The sequence below is a fragment of the Camelus bactrianus genome, chromosome 7, assembly GCF_048773025.1.
Source record: "Camelus bactrianus isolate YW-2024 breed Bactrian camel chromosome 7, ASM4877302v1, whole genome shotgun sequence".
Taxonomy (NCBI): Eukaryota; Metazoa; Chordata; class Mammalia; order Artiodactyla; family Camelidae; genus Camelus; species Camelus bactrianus.
In genome coordinates this window covers 12,590,437-12,604,166 of record NC_133545.1, presented here as the reverse complement: position 1 = coordinate 12,604,166, position 13,730 = coordinate 12,590,437, and the positions used below count along the sequence as shown (strand labels likewise).

Below are 13,730 nucleotides of genomic sequence, written 5' to 3'. Positions count from 1 at the left end.
GATATACTCGAATTTACTTTCTTTCTGAGATGAAATGCCTAGGTACTTCATTCTCATCAACACACGCCAGCACATCTGTACACAGTGTCTAATCAAATGCAGGCTGTGCTTGAAGTATGATTTCCCTTCCTTCTACTACTCCCACTCACAAGTGCTGCCACAACAGCATATGGACTCTGTTTTCCTAACCTTGCCATGTAAAAATTAGCAATTATTTCACCAAAGAAAACTACTTACTTCTTTTTTCATCCATAACTTCAAAGCAGTATGCAGTGCTTTCACGCCCTGTACTAAGTAAGTTTGAGGCTGGAAACCGTCTTCTCTCAGTTCTGTGGGAGTGAAGTGGAAAGAAAGGGGTCAGCGTTCTGCAGTGAAGGGACTAACTTTAGGTACTGAGTAACCACCAAACATCAAATCGTGGAACTTCCAGGGTAACAGAAAGGAAAAAAAAAAAAAAAAAAAGGGGAAAAAAACCCCAATCAGTTGAAAAGGCCAGAAAGAAACAGAATTACATTAAATGTAGTGGTACCAAACGCTCCAGTTAAAGGAAAGCTCACAAACATAACTCTGAGTAAAAGATAGGTCATAAAAGTGTCAACAGGAATCTACCCATATGAAGTCTAAAAATGGACAAACTGAACTATTTTAGTTAGCGACATGGTGATAAAACTGAAGAAGAGGATTTTCACGGAAGTCAGGATAATGGTTCTCTCTCTAGCAGGGAAGCAGAAGGGTGCAATGGGGAAAATAACTGAGCCTCTCTGTCTCTAAGGGACCTTGCCAGTTTTGCTTTACCTTCGGTAGAGCTGACCTGACTGACAGCCTTGTAATTCTTTAAACTGTATGAGAGTGTGTGTGTATGCAGTGTGTGATCCATACAACTGGCTACAGGCATGACATATTACATTATTATAAAGGCAAATACACATACACACACAAATGTCTTTTCTGGGTTTTAAAATCAGACTGATTGTCTAAAACTCACACAAAATATATTCGATGTGGTCTAAAATTCAGGTAAGCTGAAGCAAAAGCAAAAAAATTAACTTCTGCCGAGTGGTTAATTTACTTACATAAATCCAGAATTGATTCACTGTTTTAATAATACTGACACTTAACACAGTTAAGTTTTATATAATCCACACTCATTTAACCCATCATATAAGCCTTGCAACAGTCTGACATGGCAAATAACAGGCCACGGTAGAAAATTAAAAGGTCAGGGATAAAAGAATAATACAATATGGGGAAACAAGACCACCATTCCTGCTCCAGGATGAATCCGAGGATGATAGGAACTGGTATAATGGTCATGTGGCTCTAGCCAAACGGACTGGATTAACTTACTAGTACTGCCCGGTATCCTGTACTGACCTGGCTGATGAGAACATTTTAAAATCTGATCTACAAATATCCTTTTACAGCAATCTTTTTTTTTTTAGGTTTTTAATGTACGGGTCATGTTTTCAATCAGACCTCAATATTTCTGAACTCTCAATGGCCCAAAACAAAGGCTAAATCGTGAAGGTAAGACTAAACAATTTGCTGCTTGTGGCTGCAAAAGGAACACTAAGATTTCGTCTTTCAGATAAATTCTTAATTTGCTCTAAAAAGTTGACTGATGAGCCCCTCTTAGACATTAGGGAAAAAGCATTACCCTAGGTGTGTGTATGCGTGTGTGTGTATGTATGTGTGTGTGAGAAAGAGAAGAGAAAGATGGAAAAGGTGCTCTGAACTTTGAGTACTGAATTGCCAATCTCTTATCTGGTGGATTCAGTAATTGGGTTTTATTTCCAGAAAACAAGGACATTTATGTGTTTTTCTAAGTTTTCCTATTTTCCTAGGCTTTTATCTGAAGAGGAGATGATGAACTTTACTGTCCAGTATTCTACTGAAAACCATATATGGCGACTCTGTGGGTCCACTGAGACATTCCCGCGGCCAAGAAAAATACATGAAAACACTGAACAAGTCAGGGATTTAGGATAAGGATGCATTTCTGGAGCAGAGACTGGTCTTGCGCAGAAGACCTGCTCCTCTTCACCCATGGGATCTGACCTCCCTCTTGTACAGCCGTCACTGCCAAGACATCTACCTCTGCACAGTGCTCCCAGGTGTGGGATGGGGTTCTACTGCTTTTTCCTTCCAAAGAGAGTGATCTCCCCCTACCTTTTTAAGGAAAGAAACCACAAATGAGTTTTACCATTTAATTCTGTGCATGCTATCCTGGGAAATTAGTTATTGGTTGTTTCTTTTCATTTTACCTTTTCTTCTTATGTAACTTTTAAATGGGAAAAAACCCAAATGTTTTAGAACAGACTTTACTGTTTAATCTGTTTATATCTGTTCTTCTGGGAGTTAACTATAATAGCGGCACTACTAGCAAACTGACTAGAAAAGTCAGACAACACAAAAACCACACGGACTGCATTTTCATGGGCACAAGTACATGGAAAGCAAAAAACAGATAAAATAGAAGTGACAGTCTCCAACTTGACTGATCAAAGACTATTAAACCAAAAGACAAAACACTAAAATCTGAAAATTCCACATTAAAAAAGGTAGCTTTCATGTTTAAAGGGAAATAACCCCCCAAAAAACCATTTTTCTTCAACAGACACCGAGGCTGACATCAGTTGGTTTGTGCCCCTGCTGCCTCATACTGGCCGCATAATGATCGCAATGGTAACGGCACAGGCACTACCTGATTCTCTCAGGATGTGAAAATTACTCCCTCGACTTCTGAAAGCAAATGTTTAGGAACACATTTTAGGTAACAGTCCCTTGGCTTCAACTGCATTTTTGCCAGTGAGGCGCTTCGACGTGCCTGACAGTGCAGGCTACCAGAGGCCCGGGGGAAATGAACATTTTTCACTATTACCTGTGTTGTTCCGACACAGCTCCTCATATATCTGATTTTTAAGACTATGAACTAGAGATTTGCTAATTTGCTAAACAGGTTCTTGACAGGAGGGAAATTACACATTTAAAAAAATAAAATAGGGACAACAGCTGCACCATATTAAAAAAACAGCCTCTCTTTGTATCAGTGGCTTTGAGTGAATTTACAAATATGCACCGTATGAAACAATAAAATGTACGGATTATTAATTACCTTTCAGGGTTTCCAGCAAGTTTTTGGCTACAAACCAACATATGGCTTCAAAGAAAGGGAATTTGAAAAGATCTGGTGTTTTTAGCCTTTTTTCCATCTCGTAACACCTAAATAAATAAAATTTGAAGAAATGTAATATTAATATTAGCATTTCAAACTTAAATGGAGGCAACCAACTTAAGGCAAATAAAATCAGCCATGACAGATAAGACCCATCAAGTCTACATATTGCCTAACACCACCACATTTGGATAAGGCTGAACTATGAACTCATTCGGGTCTGATCTTAACAAACTGGACAGTAAACTGAAGAACTTACACTGGCCTTCAAAAAGATCACACCTTGGGGTCTTATCCCAGAAGGAATTTTACAAGGGTTCCACTACAATCAACGTGACGACATGTCTGGAAACCAGCTCTTCATAGGCACGTGGCTTCCGGGGCTGCTCATGGGCATGCCAAGTGACAAGAGTCACATTCAGGAAAGCCCAAAGATATGGCTTCCTACTAGGTATTTCCAGTTCTCCCAGCCCTGAGGCAGTTTATCAATCAGGAAACACTCTACCATAAGCAATGTTGCCTCGTTACATTCTTCTCTCAATTAAGCTACCAGGGAAACAGTTAATGACTCAAAAGTCAAATTCTCATGCAGAAGGGGAAAGAACTGTTAATCCTTTACCCACAGCAAAATTAAAGCAGGTGCTTTGACAACAGTCGCTTTGACAGCAGTCTTACTTAGGGGTACTCTTCCCCACCACCCGACACCCACTGTAAAAATGGCCATAGGGGAGCCTATTCACTTTTACAAAATGCTGAGCTGTGAGGTGGTATCGAATCTCAAATTGAGTAAATTATTCTTTTTCTTTTAGATCAGAAAAGCATCAAGGTGTTCTCCTGTCAAAATTTTAAGACAATACTTTCGTTAAAAGTTCCTAATAATTTCTCAGGGCCTGTCTCCATGAGATCTCAATTAAATATGTTGTTGATTTTTTTTTAACTTTTAGATAAAGTCCTATTTTAAAAAGGACAAAAGATCCTTTACATACTGATGACACAAACCTGAGCTGCATGCCAATGTTAAGGTTGTGCAGGAAGTTCCCCCCAAAAGCCATACAGTCCTGAGAAGTGAGCACAGCATGAATCCACCCTGAAATGGTCCAAAGTATATAAATCAGTGATTTTCCAATATTTAAACCACACAAATGTGATATCTACCTGTTTTAAGAAACACAAGATATCAAAATCAGTTTATGTCATACTTCAGTGCTGGAGAAGTTAATGTCTATTATGATCTTGAGATTCACTGACTGAAAAATTTATTAAATGAGTATTATATGCCAGGCTCTGTGCTGAGTTTAAGGAAACAAATGCACTGACCCAATCAGGCAAAATCACGGTACCAGATAGGTGAAGGTTTCTGCGGCTGTTGCTGCTTTAGTTTTTTAGTTTAAAAACACAATCTAACTTTTTATTAAAGATTTTACTCTGAGACAAGTCAAATCTGGTTAGAATGAGGTAAGGGTATTTTCATTCAATGAATATTGGGATTGGATGAGTGCTTGGCCTCCCTAGTGTCATCCTGAATCAAGTGCCCTTATGGACCAAGCAGAGGAGGATCAGTGGAACTCAAGTGGGGACTTGCCTCTAAAAAAGAAAAGGTAGGTCACTCAAATTTCATTATGCAAGGTTATGGCCCTATAAACATAAATGTTGGCAGTAAAAATCATATTCTCCCATAAAAATGTTTTCAAAATGAGGCTCATTTCTAAGAGAGGATGCCTAATTTTTGAAAGAAAGGTTTATAGACTGAGCAGAAAGACTTTATATTAATAAAAAGAAATATATACGTATACTTCTGCATGTAAAAATTAGCTTTAAAATAGATCCCATTTTCATATTTTATTTTTAATTTTTTTCATACTTTGATCCCTCATTGTGCTCTGACACAGTATCAGAAAACTCCCCACAAGACTGGCTTTCTAGTGGTGCCCATTTCTGTGCTCAAAGGCAGTCTTGAGCTTGACTCTGAAATCAAAAATTTGAAGTCTATGTCGGCTGCAAATTCTGTAGATCAGTGGTTCTCAAAAGAGGCAGTACTGCCTGTAGAGTGTGATTTGGCATGTTTGGGGGCCTTTTTTGTACAATGATCAGGAGGCATTTTGTGAGCAGGAGCCAGGGACACACCATGCAGGACAGTTCCTTATAGTAAAAAATTGCCCTGCATTAGTCAGGACTTTCAATTTCTGCATTCATTTAAGTACAAAATCTGTCATTTACTGTCTGAGCGTACAAGCTATAACTCCATTAATACATAAACAAATTACTTTCACATGATTTTGGCACAATTTTCGAGGAATACAACTGGGTAGCCTGTAAACTGAAGGAAATTTATCAGTTACCAACTACCTGGGGGGGGAAAATCACAGTATCTCTAGCAGTGGTTCCTCAAAAATAGTCTCCAGACCAGCAGCTACAGCCTCAGCTGGGAACTTGTCAGAAATGCCCATTCTCTCTTGCGGAGTGATGGAAATGTTAGCTATCTTTATTGTGGTGGTGGTTTCACAGGTGTGCACATCTATCAAAATTCATCAAATTGTACATCTGAAATACGTGTAGTTTATTGTACAGGAATTACATCACAATAAAGGTGTTTAAAAAAGGAAATGCAAATTCTCAGGCCCACCCCAGATCTACTAAATCAGAACCACTGGGGTGTTTTAATAAGCCCTCCACGTGATTCTGATTGTCAATGAAGTTTGAGAACCATTAATCTGCACCAATGCTATAGACTTCATTTTGTCTTCTAATGCTGCTATGCCCAAGCAGGCACACTTTAAAATAAAATTGTATTACAAATTACTTTTAATTGCTTCTTTATAATCTAATTAGGTCATTACATCAATTTGGGGGGGAATAATTGGTGTAAGAAATTATATTATCGATGAATGTGAAGCGGGCATAACAAAATATCTGTTATGAATGGGAGCATCGGGGAAAGGTTTTTAAGGGAGGAGGTTGGCCCATTCACAATGAAAATATTGATGTGTACCTAGATTTATAAATTTTGGTAGTTCTATGCATTTATTCATTCATTATTCAATGCATACTTATTATTGTATACTCCAGAGGCAAGGTAAGAAAGCAAGGCCTGTGACAGAACCCTGTGAACTCTGCAGCCACTAAGGTCACCCAAATCAGAAAAATGCAGTTCTCAAAACCACTGGCCAGGGGAGTCCATACCCTGCATTCAGTCACGTCTCAAAATGACACACCTGATACCTATACCTGAGGCTATAGCTAACGCTGGTAGGCAGTTCCTTCCTAGGGTCCCTCAAAACATACTGTTGCCTCCTAACTGTCCCAGGACAGCAGCCTAGATTCTTATAGCAGGCTTTGCCTTTGACATCAATGTAGAGCTGACCAGTTAAAACTGAAGAGAATTTCATCAAAATTTAAACATTTTGTGCAAAGGATATTATCAAGAAAGTGAAAAGACAACCCATAGAATGTGAGAAAATATTTGCAAATCATATATCTGGATACAGGTCTAGTATACAGAATATATAAAGAATGTTTACAACTCAGCAATAAAAAGACAACCCAACTTAAAAATGGGCAAAGGATTTAAACAGACATTTCTCCAAAGAAGATATACCATATGACCCAGCAATTCCACTACTAGGTATATAACCAAGGGAAATTAAAACAAACCTCCACCCAAAAACTTTTACACAAATATTCAAAGCAGCACTATTTATAAAAACCCAAAATTGGAAACAACCCAAATGTCCATCAACCAATGAAGGGACAAATGAAATGTGGTATATCTGTAAAACAGATTATTTGGTCATGAAAAGTAATGAAGTACTGATAAGTGCTACACATGAATGAGCCTAGTAAACATGATGCAAACTAAAAGAAGCTAGGTATGAAAAGCCACATATTCCACGTGTTATATATGAAATGCCTGAAAGAGGCAAATCCACAGACACCGAAAGTACGCTAGTGGTTGCTTAGGGGCTCAGAGGAGGGGAAGTGGGGTGTGACTGCTAATTGGTATGGGGTTTCTCTTTGAGGTGATGAAATGTTCTGGAATTAGAGAGGGGTATGGTTGTACAGCCCTGTTAATCTACTAAAAAATCACTGAATTGTACACTTTGAAAGGGTAAGCATTATGGTATGTGAATTTTTGTGAATAAAAATTAAAATGAAGGCAAATGATATCAAACACAATACTGAAACAAGTCCTAACTACAAGAGAAGTTCCTCTAAGGAGCACAGAAATGGAAAGTCCAAGATCAGAATAATCTCTCAGGCTATATAAAGCTACTTTCCAAACATGTTAAAGTCAGGGTTCTAATTAAAAGTTGACTCCATGTGATGAGTATCCACTATGCGGAGCGGGGATGGGATTAAAACCTTACCTGTAGGAACAAATAAGGTATGTCCCTGCTTTACCACACATTTGTAGCATTTATCCACCTTATCTCCAAAGAACACCTCACTCTGGGTCACAGATGAACTCCAAGATTCATAGAGTGCCAAATTGTCATCTGTTGGCTTTATCAAATAAAAAATCTTCTCGCCCTAGAAGGAAGTAATCACGCTATTTTTGAAAAAAGAAATGCCATTCTTAGGATGGCCTATATTGGTGCAATTTCCCAATACAGTGATCTAAATTAAATTAGATAACGATCAGTTTTTTTAGGCTCAAAAAGACATATTTCACATACCTGATCAATAGCTATTGCCCTTAATAAGAATCTTTGCAGCAGCTAAAGCGCCCCCTCTGAAATACGGCAAGGAGTCAATAAAGTAGTGATGGAGAGATAGTTACAAGAGAGGAGGGTAAAGAATCACAAACATCCTATTGATCTCATTTTCAACGTATAGAAGTAAATACATGTTCATAGGCCCCAGGTTTCAGAGAGTCATCTCTGCAAACTTTGCCCTTTCTCCTAAGACTTATAAGATTATAATTATTTTTAAAGGCCTGTAAGTAAACTTCAATGAACTAACCCTTTGCTTTCTCAAGGAGAAAAAGAAGAGGAGCTCAAGGGCACAGCATCAAATACAGTCCAGAGCATCGCTGATGCACAGGCGTTTGATACAGACGAAGATATGATTCTAGATCAGCACTGTCCGAAAGAACTTTCTGTGATGATGGAAATGTTTTATGTCTGTGCTATCCAATATAGTAGTTATAAGCCCTATATGGTTACTGAGCACTTGAAATGTGGGTATTGCAAATGAATTTTAAATTACATTTAATTATTTAAATTTAGCCACAGGTGCTTAGTGGCTACTGTACAGAATTGCACAGTCCCAGATGAAGCAAGGTGACTATAAGCTGCCTAGGAGAATTAGTATTTTTATGGGCATTCCTGACTTATTCAACTAGCTGTCTTAGCCTGAACTTTAGGTCAGAAATAATTATTACTGTAATTTTGCTCCTTCTCAGGTATTTGAATCAGGGATTAATTAATGTGACTGGGGGGAAGACAAAACAAAAAGAGACAAAGAGCTAAAAGAGATTAATTTGTAACATGGGGGGCAAAAAAAGAGAATTTAAATATAAATTAAGAACTCATGGCTCTTCCATCACTTGGAATTTTTTAAAAAATCATAATGCTTCTTTAAGCATTTAAAATGATAGATCCTACTGGAAAAGTACTAAAGCTTTCCTCTTTGCAAATGAATGCACTCATGGAAAAATAAGACTCTATGTTTCTGTCAATAAGAGAACAAAGAAATACCCCAAGCTTACCCAGAGAACATGGTACCAAACTGAAGTTCCACCAAAGTCAATGTGGAAATCTGTGTAGCTGTCTTGCACTCCCATTAAGCAGTATTTCTGAACAAATGGCTTGGGAAAGACTGAATCATCTGGCCAATAATTTTCCACCCAGGAAAGTTTTCTGGCTATATCGGGAACCTCCACCAATTCAGACATCCTTCAAAAAAACAAACACACGTATACACACACACCCATATCATGCAAATTAAAACTTCTTAAAATTGCATCTCCTGTCTCAACCCAAACCACGAAATTAAGTGGAACTCAAGGCTAACAGCAATACTTAAAGTTTGAGTGTGCCAAAGCAAAATTTACAACGTAGCTATATCACTGGACCACTTTGAAAGTCACAATTGTGTTTCGTACTAACATAAATTCATCATTTAACTACATATAGCTAACTGAGAAGACTAAACCAAAACATCCAGAACTACTCACTTTGTATCTGAAAATTCAAGGCTGATCACATTTAGCACTTTTGGTCTGTTAGGGTTCATGAAGTAGTTAACATAATTGTGAAGTGTCATTTTGCTGTCTGCCTGCCTTGCCACATCAATGACATCTATCACTTTGTCACCACCTGCAGAGAAAAATTATAGTCTTATTATTGGGCTGAAGCGTTTCATCAATAGACGCCCTGAACAAAACTATTTTAAAGACCGTATTTACTTCATATGGTAATTAAGCCATCCATAAAACTACACAGCTCAGACAAAGATTCTTCCTATATCCTTACTTTTTAAGTCAAACTGTAACTTTTGAACAAAGGGACAATTTTTGAAGGAAAGAGTTAATGCAATTAAGACAGAGCTGAATAATTAGCACTAAGTGTAAAACCTTGTATGTTTACAAAGCTTTCTATATACTAATGATTTCTTGTGCAGAGCGTGACAAAAATGCATTATATTGGTAGGTGGAAACCGCACCATAAGCTCTGGGTCTTAGGTCCTCGTGCACAAAATAAGGAGACTGAATTCCCTTTCACTTCTTTAACACTTAAGCTTCTAAGCCCATCATTTTGAAGAACCAATCTGTCACTGGGGAATCAGTGAACAAATTAACCAGAGCAAACAATTTCTTCTTGCCTAGTAGTGTCTTCTCCTCTAACATTCTGCTTCAAGAAAAAACGAGTGGTTAGGAAGCAAACTTCAGTTCATATCAGTGTCTATGAAAGGAGTTCTGAAATGGGATTGATCTACAACCTTCCCATAAAACCATGAGGTATTGCTTTCACTACAGTGCGTCACTCTAAAAAGCATAATCGGTTTTACAACGTCCTATAGGATAAGGTGAAATTCAAAATATGGCAATACTTAATCAATCTGCAACAGAAAACAAATACATGTCATTTTCTTACTTTAATGTAATTTTATGTAAGTTAAGAAAGAATTGCCAAATAGACTTTTATACTTTGGAGGCAAAATAATTGTTAACTGAAGTGCTTTGCAGTACTAAAAAGTTAGCTATCAAGTAGTTTGAACATTTTTCCTACACTTATATTAAACTAGCTATTTATTTTACAGTGCTATCTATGCAAACAGGTTTAGGGTAAACCTCATCCTCATCCTCTAATTTATCAAATAATTCAAAACCAGCTGAATGTGAAGTCACGACATTTAATTGGACTTCCTCAGTGAAAGGATTATCAATGTCAACCAAAGGATCAATAAAGGGACATGTTCTCAGACATTCCATGGTCAGGAGATAACGTATTGTAAAGGATATACAATTTGAGTCAAAATAGATTTGAGATCTAATCCTCAAATAGTCTCTACCTATTGCTAACAAGGAATGAGACCTACATAGAGTCAGCTTTATCTCTAAATACCCTGATGAGAATCAGAAGTGACTGAAAATGTCAACAATATTGCCACAAGCATTTTCCACCTTGTTTCTCATGCCTTTATGGACTTCGATATATCAAATTAAGTCCAGACATCATTAAATGGCAATATCTCCAACTCATTAATATAAAAACAGGTTTGAAAATGAACTTCTCTTTTTCCTGGCTTTTCTCTAGGAAGCAGGAGGTCACTAAAGCAGGATCTAGAAATCCTGCACCTGAACGCTGTTGCAGAGGCCTAGAACCAATCCAGTTTTCCAACATTTTCTTCCTCATATTTCTAGCTACCCCTCAGTAATAGTTTTTCCTAAGCAAGTGTCAGAAATTTTGATGACAACAAAAAAAGCAATAGGACGAGGCCAAGTAAATAAAAACACACAAAATGTTACTTTCCGGTTTTCTGAATGTCGGTCTGCTGAGAAAAAAATAGTTTTTGATGTAGGTGATATTGAATTTCACTTTTTCTGACCTAGAAACTGAACTAAATTAAAATCTCTTCATTCAACTTTTAATATTTTTTAGGATAATATCAATTTTACTTTTACCATGTTTTCCCAAGTACTTAAATGAATCAAGTTCGTACCTACATAACGTTCCACATCCATAACAGAAAAAGTAGGTGGAGGGAGCCTGAGTCCTAGATCATCTAATTTGGGGACCATAATAGGGACTTCAAATCCATGTTTCTCCAGGTATCTCTGTGTCAGCTGGCTGCCATGCATCTTTACAATGACTTCATCGGCACTAAGGAGAGCATAAGAGTAAAATGTCATCTTTGTCGATAAGTTCAGTCAAAAAAAATAACAAACACTCTGGTAATGGGTTAATTCACATACTATATTATATCTATATCAGTGGTTCTCAACCTATCATACCTAATTCTCCTTTTTATAACAAATGTCTTATAAAACCCCTTTAATCCGAAAGTAAAAATCATAGATAATTACTTCAATATATATACTTGGAAAAAATATATATGTATTACATAAAACGCCTTAACTATAACAAGAGGAAAAAAACAGATTAGTTTATAGCAAAATATGTATTTTAATACATAAATGTTCAGGTAAACTACACTTGAAAAGACAATAGAAAAACAAGGTGCTTACAATTAGTTGTAGAGAATGACTGGATTTAAAAGAAGTAACAAGATCAGAAGCCACTCAACACAAGCTGTGTAGGGTATAAAATTCTACACAAATGTTTGTTAGACATTACAAAGTCTCACGGAACACAGAACAATTCATGTTGTCCTGCACACTGGAGGATGACTAGCATTCGTGGTCCCTGAGAATAAGAACTCCTGATTTAAACAATCTGTTATAACCAGTATTTTTAATAAGTATTAGTAAGTTGACACCTTAAGCCACTAAAAAGGGTTGCTGAACCTCCAGCTGCCCTCTGATGATTAACACATTACAAGCATTACACTTATGTGTGGTTTGTCCCTTTTCGCTGTCCTGTATCTAACTGTAAATCAAAGATCTCTTTAAATGCGGATGTTCTAGATTTTATCCCCCAATTGCTCACAGAACGCAGCTCTGTACATTCAAAGTTTTTTTTTTACATTTTTTATTGAGTAATAGTCATTTTACAATGTTGTGTCAAATTCTAGTGTAGAGTACAATTTTACAGTTATACATGAACATATATATATTCATTGTCACATTTTTTTTCGTTATATCACAAGATCTTGTATATATTTCCCTGTGCTATACAGTATAATCTTGTTTATCTATTCTGCATTTTAAAATCCCAGTCTATCCCTTCCTACCACCCACCCCCTTGGCAACCACAAGTTTGTATTCTATGTCTATGAGTCTGTTTCTGTTTTATATTTGTTTTGGTTTTTTTTTTAGATTCCTCATAGGAGCGATCTCATATGGTATTTTTCTTTCTCTTTGTACATTCAAAGTTAAGTGCAACACTTGTGTCACAGGTTAAAACACAACCGTTTCCATTTATACAATCATGTTAACTGTCTCGATGCCATCTGTAGCCTAGGTATCAAGGAGAAGACAGGAGAAACTGGGCCTCTGAATTACTGAGCTCTGATCTTCCCATCTTCTAAATAAGGGAAGGTCAGTTTGAGGCCTAAAAAAATCAAGACAGACTTTTCTTGGATAGTCTTGTAAGTGGAGGGCTTAGAATCTCCTGTGTGTGACTGAGTTCTGTACTGCCTTTTAATTTCCTCATAAGCATCCACAAGCGTTCCTTCCCCAACCTCTGAACATTTAACAATTCCTTAAACTCCTTTCTAAGGGAGAATCCTAGATCATTTGTACTCTGTCATCTAAAATGTTTGGTGTTTTACTTCCCCTGTTGATCAAAAATATATACGTACAAGTGCTAAAAATACAGGTACATCATTACTTATAAGAAAAAAACTGGACACAAACTAAACATACACCATAGTGAGATGGTTATGGTGTATATATATATATACACAGTGCAAACTGCACAGCAGTTAAGGAGTGAGGTAAATTTGTGTAACATATGGAAGTATATCTATTAAATATAACTGTAAAAAAAAAGTACAACAAATACGTAACAAAACCCCATTTTATTTTTTAAAAATTTGATGCATATATACATCCATACACCTATATACATAAATGTTTTAAAAGTTATCATTTATGTAAAAAAGGGTCTCAAAAGACTTTGTTTTAAAATTCATTTTATTTTATACACTTCTATGTTAATCCCATTAAGCACATGTAATTTAGTTCATTATTGTCACTCTACCATGTTTTTAAATAATGTGGAGGTTTATGGAGTTAAAACCAAAGACCTGTAATTAACGGTACGCAGAGTGTGGACATTTGTGACCATCTCTGTAACCTGCTCTCGTTTGTGTTTTGTACTTTTGGCAGAGGATCCACAGGAATCACTGGGCCAGGATTTTTAATACTTCTCTTCTGGGTTACAAACTTATTTGAAAAAAATGAAAGCTATGACTCCTCTCACTGAAAAAT

The 13,730-nt window shown here is 36.8% G+C and overlaps 1 protein-coding gene across 2 annotated transcripts in view; it reads right to left on the bottom strand.

The window, feature by feature from the left end:
• The window catches only part of KDM7A (lysine demethylase 7A), a 77,408-nt gene that overhangs the window by 22,039 nt on the left and 41,639 nt on the right, over positions 1 to 13,730 (bottom strand). For both annotated transcript variants that reach the window (XM_074366924.1, XM_074366923.1), the window contains exons 4-10: positions 11,339 to 11,499; positions 9,351 to 9,492; positions 8,883 to 9,069; positions 7,540 to 7,702; positions 4,175 to 4,262; positions 3,116 to 3,222; positions 238 to 329 (exon numbers count right to left, since the gene is read on the bottom strand). In XM_074366924.1, the coding sequence (XP_074223025.1) occupies positions 238 to 329; positions 3,116 to 3,222; positions 4,175 to 4,262; positions 7,540 to 7,702; positions 8,883 to 9,069; positions 9,351 to 9,492; positions 11,339 to 11,499 (940 nt within the window). The remainder of the gene's footprint in view (positions 1 to 237; positions 330 to 3,115; positions 3,223 to 4,174; positions 4,263 to 7,539; positions 7,703 to 8,882; positions 9,070 to 9,350; positions 9,493 to 11,338; positions 11,500 to 13,730) is intronic.